General features: G+C 42.4%; 2 protein-coding genes across 2 annotated transcripts; one reads left to right on the top strand and one right to left on the bottom strand.

The window, feature by feature from the left end:
* Window positions 1-2,530: 2,530 nt before the first annotated feature.
* LOC121348887 (protein phosphatase 1 regulatory subunit 3E-like) lies at window positions 2,531-10,204 on the top strand. The gene has a single exon (XM_041458870.1). It carries the CDS (start codon window positions 2,666-2,668, stop codon window positions 3,623-3,625), a length of 960 nt encoding a protein of 319 aa, XP_041314804.1. The 5' UTR covers window positions 2,531-2,665; the 3' UTR covers window positions 3,626-10,204.
* A 5,901-nt stretch (window positions 10,205-16,105) lies between these two features.
* On the bottom strand, window positions 16,106-23,072 carry GCSH (glycine cleavage system protein H). Its single transcript, XM_041458951.1, has 5 exons — window positions 22,933-23,072; window positions 19,513-19,592; window positions 18,463-18,526; window positions 16,788-16,919; window positions 16,106-16,228 (listed from the first exon to the last, which is right to left on the bottom strand). Exons 1-5 carry the CDS (start codon window positions 23,051-23,053, stop codon window positions 16,131-16,133), a joined length of 495 nt encoding a protein of 164 aa, XP_041314885.1. The 5' UTR covers window positions 23,054-23,072; the 3' UTR covers window positions 16,106-16,130.
* Between the last annotated feature and the right edge of the window lie 608 nt (window positions 23,073-23,680).

The following is a 23,680-nucleotide window of genomic DNA, read 5'->3' as shown; positions in this document are numbered from 1 at the left end:
GAAGGATGCATGAGGCTGCAGGCTATTTGAGGGAATGTCTGCATGTATATTTGTTAAAATTCAGTGCTCAAAACATACATTTACTGCATCTGTCTTAAAATTCATCAGAGGGGGCAGACCAGCTTGGTAGTAAGGACACTCTCAGAAGTGAAAGGTGTGGGTGAGAGTTCCCACAGCACACTTGGCAAGTGAGCAAGAGTAAAAAAGCAGCAGCATCTTCAGATTCAGTGAGACTGCTGGGAATGTTTGAATTGAGAGAAGAAAGTGAGAAATATCATTGTGAGAATTCTGGTGGTGTTTACACAGTGACAGTGCTTGAGACAAGGCTGAGGTGCCCCTGCATCTCATGTTGCTTTGACTGGCTAGTCCAAGGCTTATTGTGTTGGTTTGGGGTTTTGGGGTTTTTTTTCCTTTCTTTGCAGCGTGGTTTCTCTGGTTTGTATTTTTTTTTTTTTTGCTTACTACTTTGTAGGAATCTGTATTATCAACTGTTACATAAACTCATGAACTACCTTACCTGCAATCACCAGAGAAGAAGGGAGTTGAGGTTTTTGGTTCCATGAAATACCATGGTTTTGGAAGGAAAGAGGAGACCTGAGAAACCCAAAAAGCAATAGTATTACACAAGTTTATGATAAGAAGAAGTTGGGCAAGTAACATTACCAGAAGAGGGGAAGTGAAATTTTTCAAAGGTACCCCAATTGTGTAAAGTACAGCAGAAGCTAAATTACTCTGAAGTTGTGTTCCCAGGCATACCACAAAAGCATCCAGACCTGAATGAATGTGTAATTTGGTTTAAACCAATTTAGCTTATTTGTGCTGATAATTTTGCAGTGGTTTAAAAATGCAAAGACTTTACATATTGATGTAAAAACTTAAGTTCTCTGTTTGATTTTAAGTGGAATGAACATCAGCAAAAACAAGTGTTAGTTCATTAGAAAATGTTCATTATGACAGAGAGAAATTACGGAAAAATTAATTTGAAAGGATGTAGCCTTAAACGCTGTTTGACCAATTATTTGAATTTGTTCTTGTCCCCATATTAACATGAGTAGATGAAAACCAGACATGAGTTCATGTTGTTTTACTGAAATACCATTTCTGTGAGGGAGACACAGGAAAGAGACCTAAAAAAATGTTTCCCATGGTGTGCATTAAAGGACAAGTGAGACAATTTAAACATTCTGGGCTAATGAATTCAGGTGTACTTATTTATGTTGTTACTATTTGATTTTTCAAGACCTCTCATCAGGCTGCAAATGTGAGACAGTGGCACAATGAAACATAATGGTGTCAAATTTAATACCGACGGGCATAATTTTCTCTACTTGTGAATCATCTGTCGTTAAAAAGATTTGGAAGCCAGCAGCAATAATCTAGGATTATTTTCATGCTTATTAGTAAAGGAATTAAAGCTGATTGTTCTAATATGAGACAGTGGGTAACTCTTCCCTGTGTTCTGGTGGTGGTGGTTTGGTTTTTTTTTATACTCTTAGTCCTTATCAGGTTTGCTTGTCCTATTCTTAATCTTATCAGCCGCATTTCCACTGGCTAGACTGTCAAAGGAACACCAAGTGCTGCAGATAAAATGCTAGAGGTGTAAAAAGCTCCTGCTCAGAAGCTAAATCAGAATCACATGTCAACACAGTTCAGGCTCAGGCTCTGGCAGGATGGTAGGATCATTGTTTTTAATGCCATTTACTAATTAAAAATGAGTCCCAGATTACGGAAAGTCTGGAATGAAGCGGCTTACTAAAGTGGTGGTTTAGCTCCTTGAACTGGCTACATCAGAGCCTGTCATTATAATGTAATTTATTTGAATATTGCTCAGCAATTTCCAGCTGCTCTTCTGACAAGGGGCGGCGCGGTTTGTGTTTCACACAATCAACACCCCGTGTTTCGGCCGGAGCTCCCTTTACCCCCGACGGAGACGCGTGGCAGGACTGCGGCAGGTGTATTTTATTCGGCAGATGTACGGTAAACGCATTACAGCAGATCAGCTGGATTTCTTCCTTTAAATGTACACTGTGAGATCCAACTTGCAAGCCAGCTGTTTCTTATCGGCCCGTGTAATCTTCCCGAGCCCGGCTTTGCTTCTTCCTCTCGCAGCTATTTCTGTAACGGGATCGGACGAACGAGAGCACCGCTATGAATTTTAATGCTTCCACTGGGGAATCCCTGCCGCCTCCTCTTTTTGGATGAGATCCTCGAGGAAAGACCCAGAACAGAGCGAGGAGAGGAGGAGGCGGAGGAGGAGGAGGAGAGGGCCGGCGTAGCCGCGCTGCTGGGGAAGGGGGAGCCGCGGGGTGTAGTTAGGGACCGTGGCGAGGGCGACACCGAGGCGGGCACTGGGGCGGGTGGGAGCCATGGGGAAGGAAGGATGGCTCGGGGCGTGTGTCGCTGCCTGACCGCGGCACGTCACCAGCGGCAGCAGCCAGAGCGCCGCGGTCCCGCCGCCGCCCCCGCACACATGCACCCGCCGGCATCCCCCGGGGCCGGCCGCGACCTGGACAGCGCCGAGGGCATCCCGCTGGGTCCCGGCGAGAGACAGAGCCTGCGGACCGGGCGCTAAAACCGCCTCGCCATCCGCACGCCGCGGTCCGAGAGGAGGAGCCCCGGGTGCCGCGCCAGCCGCCGGCACCGCCGCCGCTCCCGCCGGCACCCCATGGATAAGGCGGGCTCGCTGCACAGCTCGGTGCCCGGGCCGCCGCCCCGGCTCTACCTGCCGCGCAACTTCAGCTGCAGCGCCTGCCTCTATGGCAGCCTGGCCGAGCAGTGCAGGGCGGGCTGCAGCCCCGACGGCGAAGCCGCGCCCACGCCCGTGGTGCGGGAAGCGGCGGGCGAGAAGCCGCCGCCGACCCGCGGCCGGGAGCCCACGCTGCCCGCCGTGCCCCCCAGCCCCACGCAGCGCCGCCGCGCCAAGTCGCTGCCCACGCCCGGCGACCGCAGCCTGCGCCCCGCGCTGCAGCAGAGCCCGTCGCGCCGCAAGACCGTGCGCTTCGCCGACTCGCTGGGGCTGGAGCTCACCTCCGTGCACCTCTTCTGCGAGGCCGACCTGCCGCGGGTGCCGCTGCCCGCGCCGCCGACGCCGCGCCCCGCCGACCTCCTCAAGACCAGGAAGCCGCCGGCGCTGGGCGACCTGGAGCCGGTGCTGTTCGGGCCGCCGCCGCCGCTGCTGGAGCCGCTGTTCCCGCCGCAGCCCGGCGCCAGCCCCGGCTTCGCGGAGCGGGTGCGGCAGCACAAGGTGAGGCTGGAGTGGGTGCGGGCAGAGCCTGTGGGGCTGCGCGGGGCCGTGCGCGTCCTCAACCTCGCCTACGAGAAGGTCGTGTCGGTGCGCTACACGCTCAATGGCTGGGCCAGCTGCGCCGAGGCTGCCGCCACGTACCAGCCGCCCGCGCCGGCCGACGGCATCACCGACCGCTTCGCCTTCCTGCTGCCCCTGGGCGCCGCCGCCGCCGCCGCCGAGACCACGCTGGAGTTCGCCGTCCGCTACCGCGTCGCAGGCGCCGAGTACTGGGACAACAACGAGGGCAAGAACTACCGGCTGCGGGGCCGGCAGCGCATCCCGCCAGCCGCAGGGCCCCCGCAGGACCCCGACAGCTCTGCCTGGATCCACTTCATCTGAAAGGGGGAGCGCGGAGCCCGCGCAGGGCCGGGGGACCCCTCCCGGGGGGCTCGGCGCGCTCCCCTCGGCGCCTGCCCCGCCGCCTCCCCGCCAGCCGCCCGCAGGAGTTCTCCCGAGTTCTGTTTACAGAGGGGTAATTTGTGTTTTCTGTGTCACTAGCGGGGCCGGGGGGAACCCTGGCTCGCCTCCCAGGCGCTCACGGGGTGTGGGAGGGAAGCCGGGCGCCGGTTCCCCCTCAGCGTCCCGAGCGCTGTGGCTTCCACCAAAGCAGCGGCTGCCGGCCGGGCCCCGGTGACAGGGGCCGGGAGTGTGCGGGATTTGCCGGTCAGGACCGGGATCCGCAGGTGAGTGCACATCCTCCCGGCCCCGGAGGTCAGGCTGAGCTGCTGTCACCTCAGCAGGTTACACGGAAGGCACTGCCACAGGGCATCCCTCCGTCCTGTTGCCTAATCCTGCTCAGGCAAAGCTCGGATCCGCCTCGCCTCGCTGACCCGCGGGGTCAAGGGCCTGATAGTGCAGCTAAGGGGCAGATTAGTTTTGAACTCAAAAAGACAAAAGTACGGATGCCCCAAGGCGTAGCTGTGTTTGTATGCAGTGAAAGTATTCGACTTAAAGCAAAGATTTTTTTTTTTTTTTTAAACTTTTGAACCCTGTTTCGGGTATTTAATCATAGTTAAAAAGCAAAAAAATAGCATCATGTCCTATTTGGAACGCAACTCACTGAGAGATTTTTAAAAGAAAGTGTTTTGGTTTAGAATTCATGTGGTATGTTGATGGAAAAGTTTGTCAGGATCTGGGGTTTGTTTCAGTAGGATTGGTCCCACAGAGCTGCTTGTGTTAGGTCAGCAGGAAAGTCGTGGAATTGCACCAAAAGAAGGAGAGACGACAAGAGTTGAATCTGTAATGCCAGTCTGCACCATGAGCAACACCTTCATTTTTATTCCTTTTGACAGTTTAATTAAACAGTATCACTGCAGCAGCCTGCTTTCTGAATTTCCTGCTCCAAATTCTTCATAATAATTTCAGTAAGAGATGGATTTTACAAAACTGGTGAGGTTTAATCAGAGAAATCAAAGGAAGTTCTACCTTGCCATATAAAAGTATATCAATCAAAATTACACAGCATACTGACTTCTGCCTTCAAAGGTATGTTTTAAATTATAATAGCACTAAACAAAGCATTTTCCTTTTTAAACATGCTTTTTCAGGAGTTCAGCTGAATACAGGTTGTGGTGGTGCCAAATCTGGGTGCTAATTTTCCAGGATTGAGACATGAATGTGTTTGCTGGAGTGGGGTCTCTGCAAATATAATTAATGACAGTGGCAAAGCCATGTCAGTGTGATTTTTGAGTTCTGAAGGGCTGTAACATCAGGCCTTTAGGTTTTGATTTTTCTGTAGGTTTCAGGAGGAAATGCAATTTTTTTAACTGCATTTGTGTGTTTCTTGAAAGGGTTAAGTGTCCCAAGCAGCTTGAGTAATGTCTGGAGTAATGAGTTCTCACAGAACCTTTTGACTCTGGTGAGAATTGAAAGCAGTTTTGTCTCCTGAGGGTCTCATTCAGTCAGAATAATTAAACTTATAAATTCTGGGGGAAAAAGAGGTCTGGAAACTCAATGGGAAAAGGACATTTAATTTAATTTCTGTAGATTACTGGTTCTGATTTAATGGAAGTAATAGCAAGGCTGCTTTCTGTAGTATTGGTAGCTTGGTTTTAATTTCCCATTCAGTGTCCTAATCCCTATGCTTGTAATGAAACTAAACTTAACAGAAATACACTGTCAGCATCTACTGAGTATTTCACATTTTAGGAGATTAAGGTCCCCATCTTGTAATACAGTAATCCTGTAAGTTACTAGAACACATTTATAAAGCTAGAATTGCACAAATAGGGTCTTAAAATGTTCATGATTAAAACATATTAAGAGGTGTATTTGATAAAGCAAGCCCAAGTGTCTTTTAGTTGAACTTTACTTCTTATAAGAGCCTTAATACTGGAGAGAAGGAAAAGGACTTGTCTCCGTTTGAAAGCACTTTGAAATCTGGTAGAAATATAGCAAACCATCATTTATTTATGTGTTGTAGCTTTCCAAAGCTTGGCCTTTTTAACTGACAGAGTGAACCAACAGCAGCTATGTGGACTAATGAAATTGCTTGGAGAAAAAAAGTGGTTTCTATGCATTTTAGATCAACTGATGCTGCAACTTTGCTTATGAAGTTTTAACAGGATTTTCTGTTTATTGTTTCAATGGCTTTAAAAAACATGGACAGCGCTAAAAACATTTTTAACACTGAGCAATTGTAGAACTCCAAAATTATTTCCCAGTTTTCATTGTTGTTTGATTTATGCAGCATATGTAGGTCTCTAAAAATTCTCTAAAAGTCTCCAAAAAAGTTTTAAAATCTCCTTCCAGCACCTGTGTCTTAAATCTTTCAATCTGGATTACCTAAGTGGATGTACCTGCATCAAGTGCACAAGGAGGTTGTTGTATTTCACTTTATTTTTGATCATGGCTTAGGTGAATTTACTGATTTTCTTAGTTGGAATTTTGCAGGCAGAATTGATCTTTATAATGCTGTTCAGATATTACTGTGGTTTTATTTATGGCCACCATTGCCAAACACAAACCTGAATATTCAATCTTTTGAAGCACACCAGGAGAGTGTTTTGCAAAACAGTCTCTTGAGCTTTCAAGCAGTTAATCCTGACCTTAACCTAAACTTTGTGAGTAACTTTATGGGCTTGATCAGAGATTATGGATGAGACATGTGCAAGTCCAGTAAAAGATGTGGTCTTGTAGGAGGTTTAGAGACAGCTCCATTGTAATGCCTGGAAAGGGAAAGCTGCACCCAGCCAGCTTTGACCAGAGAATGCCATTGATGAAGGCTGTGGAAGGAGATTGAGGTGTTTTCATAGAAATTATCAGTAGCATATGCCAAAACTGCACTACTTCCATTACACATTTGCACTTCTGTCACAGGAATTTATTTCCAAATATGTGTTCAGTTCAGTGGCTGGGAGTATTTTTCCACTGGCAGCATTCATGTAGTTTTCAATCCATTAGATTTCAATCTAAGCCCATCTATTCCATCTAATACTTGCTAGAAGCACTGTGATAAGTGGAGATGTAATAGAAATGTCAAATGATATTTAAATAATACATAAACAATGACTTTGAGGAGAAAAATTTGTTGAAGGGGGTCATTTTCAAGTTGACAGGACACCAGTTATTTCTTTTGGGAGCTTGAGCAAAACATATTTTTAAAATTTTATTTCTAAAGAATATTGTTCAAGAAAAAACTTTCACGAGCAAAGTTACATATCTGAAAAATTTCAAGCCAATCTGTTTCTAGAAAAATTGATATTATATGCATGAATGGGGCTCATGCCTCCTCCCTTTGCAAGTGACACCAGGATGGTTTAGGCAAGGCAATAATCCTCTGCTTGTGTACTTCACTTCAAAGTGAATTATTCATTGCTTCTGTCCCTGCAGGTGTAAAAATGTGTCTGTCATTTATGGTGCAAAGTTGTAGCTTTATGAAATGTGCCATGTTGTTTTATGGGCACAATAATGCACATTTATCCAGCGAGTTGAGTTGTGCTCTATGTCTGATAGACATGGATGTTTGCTTCTTCACACTGGAACTGGTAGGGTTTTTGCATGTGATTCTATGCCTTCTGTGGCAATATTTTTGAGATTTACCCTAATTATTAGAAATCATAAAACAAATGAGAACTATTAAGTGACCATAAATGGAATTTCAGCTAGCTAAACATATTATTTATTAGCATAAAATCAGTAACTGAAGGTGTTGTACTTACTTTCACTAAATGTACATAATTTCAGGTAAATTAATTTCTTTCTCCTTTTACCATTTGCAAGTAACTTTTTGATGTGAATGTGTGTGCCTCAGTATCTCAGTAAACAACAGAGTAAGTGCACACTCAGTTGTTTCAGCAGATGTGGGGGGCAAATATATCACTTGAATGAAAAAATGCCTGTTCATGTATGAGCATCATCCCTTTACAGATATGTGAAGTGTTTTTCCATAATGCCAACAGGCAAGCAGCTGCTAATTTTAATGTAAAGTAACCTGCAGAAATGCTCAGAATCTGATTTTTTGAACATATCATATATTCAGATTTTTATGTGCCTTTCAGCATTTCCTAGAAATAAAGTTCACATGTTCCTTAGCTCTCCCACCACAAGTCCAATAATGAAGTTGTCATTAAAATTAAATTTTTACAAAAACAATCTTAATTCCTGACACATGTTTAGCTGTGCCAGAAATTCTGTATCTATAGCAGTCAGAAGGATTTGATAATATTTTCTCATATTACAGTGAAAGATTTGTCAGTCAGAAATATGTCTTCCTGGTACACCTCTATATTTATGTAGTTAAGTAAAAAAGAAACCAATTGTGACTACAGTTAATATACCAGAATATGTTTGTCATATATGTTCACCTCTTGCACAAATATTCTAAATATATATTCTCTCAGAAGTTCTAGTTTTCTATGAAATCTGTTCATGGAGACCTGGCCTTTTCAACTTCTACTGTTACTTATCGGATGCTGCATAATTCATATTGTTACATTTTTTTGATGGGTTTAATAAGCCCACAGGATTTATATCAGGAAACAGAAGTGCTCAGTGCAAGGAATACCTGAAGTAAAATTACTTTTGCCTTCCAGCTATTCTGCATGGTTTTTTGGCAAATCCCCAGCAATCCTGTTTCCTGTACATACTCCACGTGCACATGCTTGGAGTAAATGGAAGGATTACTTAAAGAAATGGAAATATTTTTCAGCACTGAAATTAAGGATTTTCCAACAAAAATAGTTCAAGGCAAGAAGTAAATATAGTCAATATTGCTGTAAAACAAAGCCCACTGGCCTTATGTAGAGCTGATCAGTATTTTGTTTAAAATGGAAGACAGTGGTGTATTTCAAGATTAAACATGTTCAGGGAAACACACCTCTTTCAGTGAAGGTTTTCTCAGGTTCAGCTGACAGGAGAGAATTGCCCTAAAATAAAGAAGTGATAAGAGTATTTCCTTACATCTCTGTATGGGCTTGAATGTAGGTCTTCCATGAGCAAAGTGGATACTGAGCTGTAAAACCATTGGCTATTGCTTGGAGGGTTTCTTTATCCAACGTACAAATATAGGTTTAAAATACCCCCACAGAAAGGATTTTTGAGCCCGGGTTTCCCCATCTTGTGTGAATATCCTCTTCATTAATCACTCTGGCTTTTGCTTGAGGCCTCTGTTGTTGAGGAAAGATTTGATTTTAGTTTTATGCTATGTAGGAAGATTATTTTACATTAGGTTTTTGGAGGGACAGGCAGGGAAATTTTTTCCTTGCAATTTTCATTTTATAGATATTAAACAATAGCATGAAGTATAAAAATTGCTTGAAATTACATATGCACTAGTGATTCCAAAGAATATAGCTAAGAATAATGTCAAGTGTGAGATGTGCTTTTTAAAAAACATATGTGCTTTGATCTAGAAAGGCAGGGAGAAAGTCCTAGTCTCCAGTGCAAGCTATTAATGCCAGGGATTTCTTTCTATGCAATTCTATGGTGCACCTGTTTTTATAGGGATTAACTTGATTGGTGTCGTTCATGTATCAGTGTGTTATGTATAGAATACTCTGTTTAAAGTGTCATTAAGGAAACTGTGTGTCTTAAATGGTGTTACAATTTTAGGCTCTTTTTTGTCCAACCTGACTTCACTAAATCATAAGAAACTGCTGTGAATAACAACAACAAGACAATATTTCATAACATTGCATAATCAAGTCTCACACGTTACACTTATCACCTTCTAGGACAAAAGTTGTGTTACTGTTGTGAGTTTTAAAAGTTTTTGTATTTCTGTATCTTAAAAAGCCAAATTGTGCTACACTTTTAAACACAAAGAGCTAATAAGTGTGTTTGTAAAGCTGCTCAAATGTAGTCAAACTAAAATTGGCTGGGATTACTCGTGAGTCAAGTTTCTGAACTGTGGTATAAAAAATGTCTGTGACCCTCCTGTGCCTCCTTCTTGGAGGGGCACCCTGGGTGCAAAACCTGCCAACATCTAGACACGAATCCAGGTTGCACTGCAGGAAAATTGCTGTGGCAGAATTGCTGTTCTTGGAGAGGTTTGAACAAACCCAACTCCTCCCTTGTAGCATGACACAAACAGAGGTTCTGTCTGTTGAAGAGTGTCTTCTTCAACATGCAGGTTTTTATTACTATTTCTTTGATTTACTGTGAGTTCATTCTGAAAAATAATTGTTACTTAACTCTGTACTTGACTAGTAAATTACTTTTAGTTGTAGTGTCTTCTCAATGTTTATATTTCACCAAATAATGTTTGTTTCTAATGTTTGTAAAAGTTAATGTAATATCACCAAAAGTCAAAATCAACATTTTCTAATAATGCCTTGTAATTTACCTAGCCTTACAGTATTTCAGAAAATTTTCCACCAAAACTGCATCTAGTCACTGCTTGTCACAATTATGAAAAAGAGATATTTATAAACCTGTAGCTTCTAGCTGCCATTAAAGATTAATGAGACAAATCATGAACATGTGGTGACTGTAAACTCTTTTTATTTAACCCACAAACCATGATGACTTTTTTGTTGAGGATCTGAAGCAATGATGTTCCAAAACCTCTACAGTGCATGTTGGGATGTACCTGCAAATCTGAGACAAATATCTGATATTTGGGACACTTCCCAGCCAGCCTGTCCTGAGGGGTCTCCATGGGGTGTTCTCTGTGGAAGCTGCAGGAGGAGTTCTGGTGAGGGGATGGGATGGGGTGTAAATGTATGGCTGTTTTTAAAAATGGCTACTTTTATTGTCTTGTTTCAATAGCACCATTTCAGCCCCAATTTAGCACTCTGTGGTTGAGGAAGGGCTGCCTGAACTGCAGAGCTGAGGCTGTCCTTGTATCAGCTAAATGATCCCAAGCATTCTTCCAAATATTCTTTCTCTGTTCATTGCCTACTTTAAAATATTTATTTCTTGAATTGTTACAATGTGCTGCTATTCAATCTTTTGGTGTATTCAGCATCTTCTCTTGCAATGCCAAGAACAGTTTTCAGCTTTTTTTAAACTAAAACTTTTTAAGACGTTTTTATAATACAGATAAAAGCCATATAGCCACAAGGAGAAAAAAATGTTCTGTGTTTGTTCTCATGTAATTGGTACAACTTATTTTTCTATCCTCTTTCAGAAACATCTGCCTAGCTGTCTCATTAATATTTTTTTGTACATGTGTTTCTTTGAAGGGTGCAGTAATTAATATTAGCCCAAGATTGCTTTCATTTTCCCCCAAGAGAATTTTTCATGATTTAACATCCATCTAATCTTTTTGTTGAAGTATAAAAGAACTCTTAGCCCACATAAATTACAGAATCCAGAACTATTTTCTTAGCATACCATTACATAAATATTAGTTAGAATCACAGAGTGTAATTTAGATTTCTTTTGGTAAGGAATATGCTTTGAATTTAAAACTGCTGTTATACTTGAATGGTCCTGAAGTAATGAGATTACAGTTCTGAGTGAAGATTATAAAGAAGTTCAATGTAGTTTTACATTGTTCTCGGATTAATTTTTCTTTTAGTTCACCATTCCATGGGACAGTATGTGACTATGGTAATTCATCTGATGATTAATCAGAATTACGGGTTGTAGATAGTCTTATTAAGAACAGGAGTTAAAATAAGTGAAGTATTCAGACAGTTGTACTGCTAATAATGATGATAACAATAATAATCATTGTGGATGAGGATGAACAGCTCCTGCAGGAAAAAGGAGCTGTACAAGAGTGATATTACACCACTTTTATCACTGGCTTTGCCTTGCCAGTTGTGGCACAAGTTAGGACTTCTCAGAACAGCCAGGAGTTGCCAAGAACACTTAATTCTGTCATTTTCTCTTGATCCAGACACAGAGTAAAGAAGGGAGGCAGGTGATGGCAGAAAGTAGAAGTTCTCTTGTGTCCTGGGAAGTGCAGACTCATCCTCCTGTCCTGTGGATTGACTTTCATGGGCAGAGAAAGGTACAAGTGCTGTACCTGCATTAAATGCTTCTCTACACAAAATACATTCAACAGCATAAATAATTAAACACTATAAACAAATGACAAATAAAACAGCCTAATAGCAAAGGATGTAGGATACTTGTACTGCATTAAAATAGATCAGGTCTGAAGTGACTGAATTGTGCTGTGTCAGGAAGAGAGAGACATCGATATTGTGGGCAACCTCTAAGCAATCCAGATACCACAGAGTCAATTCTCCTGCCAAGGACTGTTCTTAGACTGCCTCAAACAGTGCGGGGAGAGTGGAGAAAATTACATCAAGGACACTCCTAAGCTGCTCTCAAAATTTGTCTGTGCCATCTGCAGCACATCTTGATGGTAATTTGCAGTGGTTGGACGTTGCTCGAGAGTGTTTTAATGTTGCCTTACAGGCATGAGGTCCCGGTCCCTGGAAATAGAATCCCCAAGGATGCTGTTTTCCATCAGTTCTGTCACATGACGACGGGTACAACGAAACGAGGTTTAAGTTAATTTCTTTGTTACGTGCAGTGCTGTGAGAAGTGCGTTTGTGTGTTTAAAACATTTTCAATGGTGTCTTCATCTTTTTTTGCTGCTCTTGCAGCTGCCCAGGGCGAGTGCGTGGCTCCGGAGCCGCGCTGAGCCCGCAGCCCCGGGAGCTCCCTGCCCCGGCTCCAAGGTTCCAAGTGCCACCGTGTGGTGAATTTGGGCGATAATTCCTATTTTAATTGCACTCATTTCAGTCAGTCAGAGCACCGTTTGCGACCTGAAGCATTTTTCCCACAGGTGACCTGTGTTTATTAAATCATTCTGTGATATTCCCAGGTTTTCTTTCATTTCTCCGGAATATTTAGTGCAGGTGGTGCAGTTCCCTTTGCCTCTTTGCTGTGTGATTTCCCCACACCACAGCAGAAAAGCCTCGTGTGCCCAGAGGTTGATTGATTGCTGCAGCTCAGTTTATTCACTTGGCTGGGCTGAAGATGGATGTCGCGTCCTTTCTGTGTCACTTTGGCAGATTAAAACTCAGTGATGGGAACCATTTCTAATGGGAGATTTTAGATTCCCAGTGTGAAGGAAAGAGGATCTTTAGCCACTTGTCTGCAGACACTAGTTCAGGCAAGCATTGGATACTGAGATTTGCTGCACTTCTAATCAGAGCTGCTTAACAGATTGTCTCACTGCTAATTTAATGAGAGTGAAGATGACATTGCCCTTCTTTTATGCCCTTCTTTTATGACACGCCCTTCTTTTACACTGCCCTTGGCAGTGTTTTGATGTATTTTAATTCTCTTAGTTTTAAACATTGATTTTTTTTCCCCTCTCTCTCTAGTAAGAAGTAAAAAATACATTATATCTATTTATATACATTACAAGCCCAAGGGTCACAGAGAGATGCAGCACCCCATTGGCTGAAAACCAGACAAAATGTAAGGTATTCAAGCTTTTGGGGACTGACGTCAATAAAAATCTTGGAAAATAAAATATGGACTGAAAAACTTAGTTCCAAGTTTAGCTTCTATTAGTCAGACAGATAACTGGGGAGATAAAGGGGTTGGTACCTGTGGAACACTGAGGAAGTGTTGGCACAAAGAAAGGTGATGATATAATTAACCCCCAGGAGATACAGAGATGTAATTACTGGTTGTGGGATTATAACTTACTGTAAATCATATCTCTCTATATTGAATCTATAATGTATATAAATTACCCTGTAATTGTAAAGTTCTTAAGCTCAGGATCAAGATGTAAGAGGTCACAGATGAAGTGCTTATTTTTGTAAGAAATCACCTCCTTTATTAATTTTCTGTAGGACCACACACTGGTGAACAAGTTTGATGTTTCTCCCAACAATGTATACAAAAGCATTTAAAATTGTGTCATAGACCAAAGGTAATGCACATCCACTCCATCTTCTATGTTGATAAACACATTCATTGAGGATTCATGTCAGCAAGTGCTGCATTCGTGCTCTTGCAGTCTGCCTGAGGCTTCCTGCTGCTGCTGAACTTAGTGAAGTCATGAGGTGCTTGGAGCTCTGCTTGGGTAGCAAACATCAAACAAGGGAGAACACATTGTTATGATGCAATTATGAATCGCATCATAATTCAGGTAGTTGAGTGAATTGTAAAAAGGTATAAAAATATTTGGTCCAATAGACATAATTTGTCCTAAACTGCAGAAGACCACAGCTCTTGGCATAAACCACATTAAAAAAAAAAAAAAGTACTATTGTTCCCATTTTAAGAGGAATAAGTCACTTTAAAGTATAAAATTTTTAAAGAATTATGGATAGAGATGTTCTTGATCTCCGTCTGTAAGCAGCAGAACATCACTTTTCCACCTGTACGCCATGAAAGAGAGGTTGAATTCTTTTTCAGGTACTTTTCCCAGACAGTTGTCATTTATCCACACTGGTGTATGTAGATTGCTAGTACAGTTTAAATGGGCAAAGTTTGAGAAGAGACCAGGTCTCTCAGATTGTGTTGTTCCCCAGATTCCCTAGGTCATTACAGAAATTACTATTTTATTGATCAGAATAAAAGAATACAAACATTTTAAGGGAAAATGGTATAAAAATGAGTTACAGGGCTCTGGACTAACCTCTTTGGGGAGATCAACAAGGGTCACATGGAAAAGAATGAAGGGCCTGTTACTCTTTAGCCAAGTGGGAAAAAAAGATGGTGAAAGAAACAGTATCAAATAGAAACATTTTCCTGTATTCCTACCTCCACTTACTGTATTTGAAACAAACTTTCTCTTCTGAAGTGCACAAGGGTTAAAAGACAAACAGAGGCAGGGAGTTTGCAAGAGGCCAGGACCAGGCTCCCAGCTCTCTGAGCCCTGAATGTTTTCACAATAAATACTGCATGGAACTGTGAATAATGGATAAGTACTGAGAGTTTTTAAAACATTTACATTAGGTTTACAAGAGCCTTCTGTTTATCAGCCACTGCCAAATTAGAACTCCTTTGGAACAGTCAAACTCCCTCTTTCCTCTTACTCATTTTGCAGTTTAACTCCTGTGGAGAGGATGAAACCATCTTAAATACACAGTGGATTCTCTCTTGGCAGGGCTTTGATCTGTGACTGGTGCAGCAAAGGTTTGCTCCTAGGATTTAAACCCAAAAACCACCCAAGCAATTACTTTGACATCCCTTCAGATCATAAAAGAAACCCTCTTTTTTATACTTTAGAAAGGTTTCTATATTACCAGCAGTGTATTCGTGCACTTTAGAAGGTCAGTGATTCACATCCCTTTAGGAAGAAGGAACTTTCAAAGCAATATGAATTTTGCTTTAGTCATCTTACATGAATTAAGCATTCCCCTGCTTCCTCTTAGATCAACCCAAATCTTTGGGGTTTGTTCCCATTTTGTACTTAGCTGCTAACAACCATTTTAAAATTGTGGGGAAAAGTTTTAGACCAACACTCTGCTGTACTATTGTGTTTTCCTAAAGTGCAAGTGTGTACAACTCCACCTTACCATCGGATGTCACATCGACTTTGAGTTCACATTCGTGGATTCCTTAAATATTAAGTCTAATGGAATCAGCTTTAGTTCACTGCTTTGCAAAGGGTAAGTTTTTGGTTCAGTTCTGTGATGTCATTAGAGCAGTTGGCTACTTGATCTTAAACACAGACACACGCAGATACATGATATGTCAAATTATTGCTCATCACACGATTTCCACAAGTACCTGCTCCGCTGAAATCACCACAGTTGCCAGGCAAAAGATGTAATATTAATTCCTTAATTACTTGTGATTTAGGTAGTGCTTACTAGACAAAATACAGCCTAAATTACCCACTGCAGAACCTTGATAAACAATCACTGCAGGAGCTTTGCACACTAAGAATGCACAGAAAGGGGAAGGCAGGACTATTTGATTACACAGTAAAAAGAAAAAAAGAAGGAAAACAAAGGATTAATAAGTTCTATAAAGAAATAAAATCACACAGAGAGGTAGTTGATATGGCTCCTCCTTTTTTGGTATCATCTTTGTAACCCTAAGAAAGAACATGAGTAGGTTAGGAAGACACTGCTTTTCAGTACTTCGAGAGCGATAGGAAAGTACTTCAGGCAAAACTATAGGCCAGGTCGTGAGAACAGTCATGTGCCTATGACAAAATTAACATGTTAAGGCTGTTGTTACTGAATTTGATGTCAAATGAATCTAAAAAACTATATATTTCAGCAAGTGAATTTTTTTTCCCAAAATATTATAGATAACATCAGCAGTTACACAAATCAGACAACAGAATAAAAAAACCCTCACAGGTAGACAGATGTGAAACACATTTATCACTGTAATTACTTATAGTTTTGTATATGTGGTCTTAAGTGGTATTTTTCAAGTTGTCAAAACTGGAGAGTCAGTATTTCCTTAATTGATGACAAACTACACTGAGATATTTTATATGAATTTATTTCATTATTCCAGCTCAGTCCTCAATGGATTTTATGTATTTCTCATAGGCATCTTCAGTCATCAGTTCATCAAGTTCAGCAGGGTTTGCCACAGTCATCTTGATAAGCCAACCTGTAGTTAGGAAATTAGAAAGAATTGCTAATATCCTACAAGAACAATTCATTCATGTTACTGCCTTAGGGAAGCACTCCCAGGAGGAACAACCAGCCTTGGATCACTGGAGAATCAGCCAGATTTTAGTGCAGGCAAAACACTTCAGTATCTAAAAAAATGAACAACCAACCAACTCATCATAAGAAGTGTCCTTTTAGTCAGAGCAGTTGTGTAATTTAGGGCTGGCTGTGACAGTGGCACAGGGAGATGCTGCCTCGAAAGAATAAAGGAGCCTGACCTCTCAGTGTCATGAACTCTTACAAGATCCAAAACCCAGAAATGCAAATAGATTTAAATTCAGCCACAGTGTATATCTGAAAATAAGATGTTGTAAAACAGCTGTTCAAAGAAGACACTGCGATAATGCTTTATGTTAAATTTTATGGGGCTTGAACTATATTCAGTATATTCCTTTAAGTCTCCACACCATTAAACTGGAAGAATAGGAATTGCAGAGCAATTGTATTTAGCAAGAATACACAGTATTCATTATTCAAAGATAAAGGTGACATCTTACCATCTTGATAACAGGATTTATTGACAAGGCCTGGATTATCTGCAAGGGCAGCATTAATCTCAGTCACTTCTCCTGAGAGAGGGGAGTAGAGTTCACTAGCAGCTTTCACACTTTCCAAAGCCCCAAACTCATCTGAAACAGAGAATATGGCTGAATGTTCCTAAGGGGAAAACACAAAGCACTTCTGTTTGTTCAGTCAGACGTTCTGGTGATGACACAGCCAGTGATGAAATGGCTTGATCTTGTGCAAGAAAACAGATTGAAGTCACCCACTTTATGACAAGGATCAGCATTATTAAATTTGATGTTTATGCTCTTGAATTCTGGGGAATTTGTACAGAAGGGACAGAAATTCCTTACATTTGGTTAATCCTTTGCCTGAAGCCCACAGCACATATGATATTGACTTAGAAGGAACAACACCCAGCTCTTGCTGCAAGAGACTTAAATATGCCTTTTATTAACAATTTAAACCTTTTTATTTGTAATTTTGTTACAAAACCAACAAAGCCACAATTTCAGCAATCCCATTTTTCCTTCAGAAACACTATCAAGTGTTACATTTGCACTCACTGGAAAACACACATTAGTATTCAGAAGCACCACACTGGAAGCACCCAGCAGCTCTTCCCTTTTTCCTGTTTTGTAGGGAGTTATGGAAATGGTGCCTGGAGCAATGTTAATCCAGAGCAGCTCTCAGCCACAAGCAAACAAGACAGAGGCTGAAGGAACAGGGAGCTGTCACAAGAGTAGATAGGCACCAGGACAAGGGATCTGAGAACAACTTGTTCTGGGAAATCTTGGAATTAGACTGAGGCCAGAATGGGTAGAAAAGAGGAGAACTTAAATGGAAATTAAATTCCTTCAAATAAAGCAAAACTACAAGTTGGTTAATTAAAATCCTACACAGAGAGACCTTTTGTCTAACAGTCAGCATTCAAAGTAATAGATTTGGCCAAAACAGTTTGATGGGGATCTATTCCACAAGAAGGATGGCAGAAGAAAGGCCTTCTACTTTACCTCATAAACCCTCATTTCTTTTTTTAAAATTGTCTAAAAATAATGACAATTTTTTCTTCATCTACTACTGAGACAGCTCTCCACCATAATACAGGAAAAGGTTTTTCATTTCTACCTGTTAATGTTCACTTTCTTTAACAGGAAAAGCTGCATAATTGAATGATGAAGAATGTAACAACTTGTACAACACTAAGAAGCAAAAACTCTGTGATCATATTTGATACCTCAAGATTACTGAGTCTGTATATTCATAGAAAAAATAGAGCTTTACATAAATTAGAAGTTTCACATCATGCAACTCACAAAGTGCATAACTGGAGAATTACAAATCAACACTTGCAAGTTCAGATCAAAGTATAAATATTTTAAGAACAGAGTATAGATAAAATTATCACAAAAATATTTTAATGCTTTATTTTTGAATCAATATCTTCACAGTTTAAAAAGCGTGTATTTTCTGCTGCTAAGCACAGTCTGATAGTGAGAATTTAAAATTAAAGCTGTCTCTTGTAGAAATATCTGAATTTATTTTGCATCCAAAAGCTTTATAATGGTATTAAGAACCATAAATATTATTTCAGAAAATTTATCTTTGCAAAGGAATAGGGGGATGAGTAGAATAATCACTTCACGAGCAACTAGAACTGCAACTTACCATGTTTACTCAGTTTTGTCCCAACTTCTGGAAGACTACAGTAAACAACGTCTCCTAATGCTTCCTTAAAAGAAAAACAAAAGCATCAGAGCATACATTAATAAATCTACATACAGGAGAGAACTGATACAGTGACTCCAGAATCTGCACATAAGTATTCTTTGTCTCTAAATATTGTTCTCATTCTTTACAGATTGTATATTTTTCACTTTTTCTTAGCAAACACTTAATGTGAATAAACTGTCATGTTATCATGCCCCAAATACCAAATTATTGTTTCTCTATTACAGTGCTAATAACCCTCAGGCTCAGTTTATATGCAGATTTCTTCTGGCAGAATGAGGAATAACATCTGCTGATCTTCTTAGCATCAGCTACAGAGTGCTTTTAGCACACAGTTTGTCCTCACTGACTTAATTGGGACCCTTATCACCATAAAAATTGTCTCACCTCTTCCCTGACACATGTACCCTATCTCACAAAAGACCAGAGAGTATTACAGTTATTGACAGAAAGCTGAGATTAAAAGAAATGCTGCTTGTCCTGAGAAATTTCATTTATTGGTAGCTTGTCCCATTCCTTTTTAAGTTTCACATACAGCCCAGAATTTTCCTGTGACTATTCCAAATCAAGTACCTGCATGAGAACAAAAAATCCAAAGGAATTCCTGTCCTAGAGTAAAAACTACATGCCATGCTGTACATCTGTTCACAACTGTTCTTTAGCCAGAGGGATTTCACTATCTTTGTGTTCAGAGGAAATCTGACTTAAAAATGTACAAGATGTGCTCTTCACAGAGCCACAAACTGCTCAGGCTTAGACCTGAACATCAAAGTCTCTCACCAAGTTCAGCTCTCCACAGGTTCAATGTGAAGCAATTAAGACCTTATCGGAATGCTGAGGTGGCACAAATATCACAAATAATGCTCACTGTGTCACATATGCAATTAAAACAATAAAAACACCCCCAGAAATGTCCAAAGAGCAAGGACAGAGGAGATAGGCACAAATAAACATTGCAGAGGTGGGCAAGGGCAGAGGGATCAATACCTGTGCAAAATTGCTGATTCCTACTGTTCCAATGCCGTTTTCCACAGATACCCACTCGTGCTTGTCTGTGAACTTGCGGGCTAAAAGGAACAAACCTGACATTTCAGAAAGAAGTGACACGGTGCTCGCTTAAACACAGTAAACACATTTGCAGGCTTGTACTGTGGGGCTTTTCACTGAGTTTGTTCATTTCTCTTGGAAAATATTTTAACCAGTACATGCAATTTACAGAGAAGCTCAGAACACGCTCAGTGACAGGGCAGAGACTCACTGGGTGTCCTGCTCAGAGTATTATCAGTTCCTGTGCAACCATCTGGAGACTGATAAAGTGCAGGAGCACAAAGAGCAGCTCTACTTCAAACAGAAGTGAAAATCTAAAGCTTAGATGTGTATTTTACTCATAGTTATACATGTCTATGACAGCACAGTGGCTTTTCAAACATATTTAGTGTTTATTTCTGATAACTACTTATTGTGGCTGGGAAGGCCAGTGTTGGTGTCTCTAGAAACACTGTGAGCTTTACAGCATCTCATTAAAGTGCAAAGATGGCACTGTTCTATGTATTATTAAAGCAAATTAATACAGGACAAATTAATAGGGCAACTCATACAGACAACTGCTACTTAATAGAATTGCTCTCTGTTAATATTGTTACTGTGAGAAGAGCACATTAGTTATTCTGTATCTCTATAAAATAGGCCTGTTAAAACCTTGTTAAGTCTTTTCACAGCAAGATTACAATTCTCCTTACATTTCAGATCTGGAAGATTCAAGACAGCTTTATTAGAGGCAATTGTTTTTATAAAGTCATATGGAGAAACTTCAAAAGAAGTAACTGAAGCAAGCAACATTTTTCTTGCTAACATTTTCCCTGGAACTTTTCTTACTCTGAGAATTTTCAGCCTGCCATGTCCATTTTCTCATTTCTAATAATATCCTGTAGATGCCTTCCTACTTAAAAAAAAAAAAAAAATTATTTTCCACTTGCAGCACCCATACAGTGCAAGGGATGTTGCAAAAACTGGAAAAGGTAACTTCTGAAACAGCTCCCTGAGGGATAAGTGCTACAATGGTACAGCTACACCTTCCTTTTGAGTCAACTCTCCTCTCAAGCTCATCCTGTGGGCTGAACTCTTTAAGGCAAACACCAGAGAAACTACACTTCTGCAAATCCTTGTATATTTTCTAAAATTGTACACGAAGGAAAACAGAAGCTCTCACTGTAGACCTGCTAAAATCTTTCCAGACAGCCAATACTTTAAGCTTCTTCAGTTGCAGTGATCCTCTTGTGTGAAAAGTTCAAGAGTAACAAGTCTGAGATAAAACTGTTTGTCTTAGATAGGGCCCGAATTTTATAGAGCTCAGAGAACAATATGTGGGTTTGCAAGTATAATACACAAACAAACACGAGTGAACTGTAAACATGAAGTATTTTCCTATGAATTATCAGTCAAAAATGCACAGAATTTCACCTAGCACTGTTTTCTATAACTACAAAAAATCTCATGACACACTCTAATGAACAGTCTTAAATGTCTCAAGTCATTTCATGTCAAGATGCTAAACCCATGGGGATTCTATTGGAAATGAGCAATGAACTGTAAGAATGGAGAATGACAACTGCCAAATCTCAAACTCAAGCTGAACATCAGTGATGTTACACAAGGCACAAAGAAGCCAAGCAGCACATTTTTATTCAGGATAATAATAGTGTATGCAATCTGTTTATAAAGCAAGGCTAATAAAAAAAACCAGAATATTTTCACACCACTTTGGAATACAGCAGTGAAATGTCCTGAACAGTTAGAAGAGCATGTAACTTTCTTGCAGGACAAAAGAAATAAAAAAAAAAACCCCAACAGACCAAAACAAAAAAAATGTGAAAAATTAAAATTCTGAGCATGCAACAAAAAACACTGCAAATAAAGTAAAGGTCAAATTAAAAACAGTTAATAAGTAATCTCAAAATCTGAACTTTGAGCTTATGTGGTCAGCCCATTAAATAAATCAACCTAAAGGAATATGAGATGTCAATGCATACCAAATCTCCCTCTGCATTCTTTTACAGAAGAGAAGCTGAATTTACTCTAGCTTCATTCATTTCAACAGGACTTTGGTTTCAGCTTAACTAGCACACTCTGAACTGGGCCCTTCACTTAGTGTAACCTGCCTCTATTAAGTATTTCATATATACCTGAAGAGCGAACTCACACCTCCACAAAGAGGCATACAGAACTTTTCCTCTCTGCCTCAAACAAAAGTACAGTTATTCCTTCAAGTGATGTGTATGGAAAAACAATGGGTACATTGGCCAGAATAGTGAAAAACAGCTTAGATCTTGACTCAGTTTGCAAGTAATGAACAATAGATAATATTTCTTTCACTTGCAGCAGAAGGCAATTAAACAGGTAGGTTTAAGATAGTCTGGAAAGAAATGGATGAGCTCTTCTTAGTGGTAGTCATTACTTTTACAGCCTATTCTCCTCCTCTTGCCTACTTTTTAAACATTTCTATTTGCTAGAGTACCACAGATTCTGTTTTTCAGACTTTCATGTGTAACTTCCGTCCAAAGAGAGCTTTGACAGCAGTAGATGCTTTCAGAATTAACTACACCAAATGCAAAATCACAGCAAGCACTGATGCACGAGTCCATCCCCTGCAGCTGCACAGGAGCCAGAGCCAACCTTGTGCAGCCCAGAGCGGCTCAGGGCCCTGCAAGCCTGCCTGGGTCTGTCTGTGCGCCCACGCCAGTCCCTGCTGCGGCTCTGCCTCCGCCACACACCCACCGCTGCCCCTTTCTTGTGCTGCTGATGCTCCTTGGAGCCAGCTCCAAGCTGTTTGTGAGCGGCGATCCCGGGAAAACCGATCCGCTATTTTGGGCAAGCTGCTGCGCTGCCCGCTCGGCCCACTCTGCGAAGCCTTTCTGAGACCAGAGGGGACTGAGCCGCTTTGCTCAAAGTGTGGAGATGAGGTTAAAACTTTCTAGCCAACTAACGGAGGTGCAGCTCTCCTGTGGGAGCGGGGTCGGGAGCGCCAGCAGCGTCCGGGGCAGGTGAGGGGCGCTCGGGGGTTCAGCCATCTTGCGAGCTTCTCCGGGCCCCGCCGACACCGGGGGGCTCCGGGCGGCTGCAGCATCGCGCTCCGAGGGGCCGCCGGGACACGGCGCGGCGGGAGGCAGGGGAGGAGGGAGAGATAGAGGGAGAGAGGACGGCTGCCGCCCGGGGCCGCCAGCGGGACCCGCGCTCCGGCCGCTCCGCGCACCCAGTCGCGGCTGGCGGGGGCTCCCCCGCGGGCTGGGCCGGGGCGAGCCCCCACAGCCCACCCTGCCCACCCTCCACAAGCACCACCGGCTCCCCGCAGCACCGGGCCGCTGTCCCGCCCGCCCGCCGCGCACCTCCCTCCCTCGGGCCGCCACTCACCGGCCAGCAGCAGCGAGCTGGTGCCCAGCCTGCGGGCCGCGGGCTCCCGCGGCGGCAGCGAGAGGAGCGGGCAGCGCGGCGCCAGCACCGGCCCGACCCGCCGCAGCGCTCGCCACGCCATCTTTGCCGGGGGCGGGCAGGGGCGGTGCCGGCAGGAGGTGGCGATGGCGGCGGGGCGGGGCCGGCGGTGGCCGAGGGGACCCGCGGGCCTGGGGGAGCGGCCCGGGCCCGGGCCCGGGCTCGGCTCCGCGGCCCGCCGGCAGCGGCGCGGGGCCCTGAGGGAGGGCAGCCGCCATGTTCCGTGCGCCGCCGCGGAGGAGACGGAGAGGATTTATGCAGACAGTGCAACAGCCGCTTATTTATTGAATAAATACAGGGGCCAAGTCTACAGCAAGTGCACGTGGGACGGTTCGCCTTCGGGTTGCCGCTATTTCTTAGCTATTACTCCAGAATAGTGCCGGCACCACTTTAGGGGTGAACACCGCGTCGTTTTCCCAGAATCGCGGAACAGGCTGAGTTGGAAGGGACCCGCAAGGATTGAAGTCCAACTCCTGGCCCTGCAGAGACACCCCAACAATCCCACATGGGCCTGAGAGCATTGTCCAAATATTTCATGAGCTCTCTTAGGCTTGGGGCCTGCCCATTTTCTGGGGAGCCTGTTCAGTGCCCGAACACCCTCTGGGTGAAAAAACCTTCTCCTAGTATCCAACACAAACTTCCCCTGCCACAGCTCCAGCCATTCCCTTGG

The sequence above is a fragment of the Pyrgilauda ruficollis genome, unplaced genomic scaffold (genome assembly GCF_017590135.1).
Source record: "Pyrgilauda ruficollis isolate IOZ18807 unplaced genomic scaffold, ASM1759013v1 scaffold13, whole genome shotgun sequence".
NCBI classification, from domain to species: Eukaryota; Metazoa; Chordata; class Aves; order Passeriformes; family Passeridae; genus Pyrgilauda; species Pyrgilauda ruficollis.
Note: the sequence above shows the minus strand (reverse complement) of the source record. Positions and strands in the feature narration are given on the sequence as shown.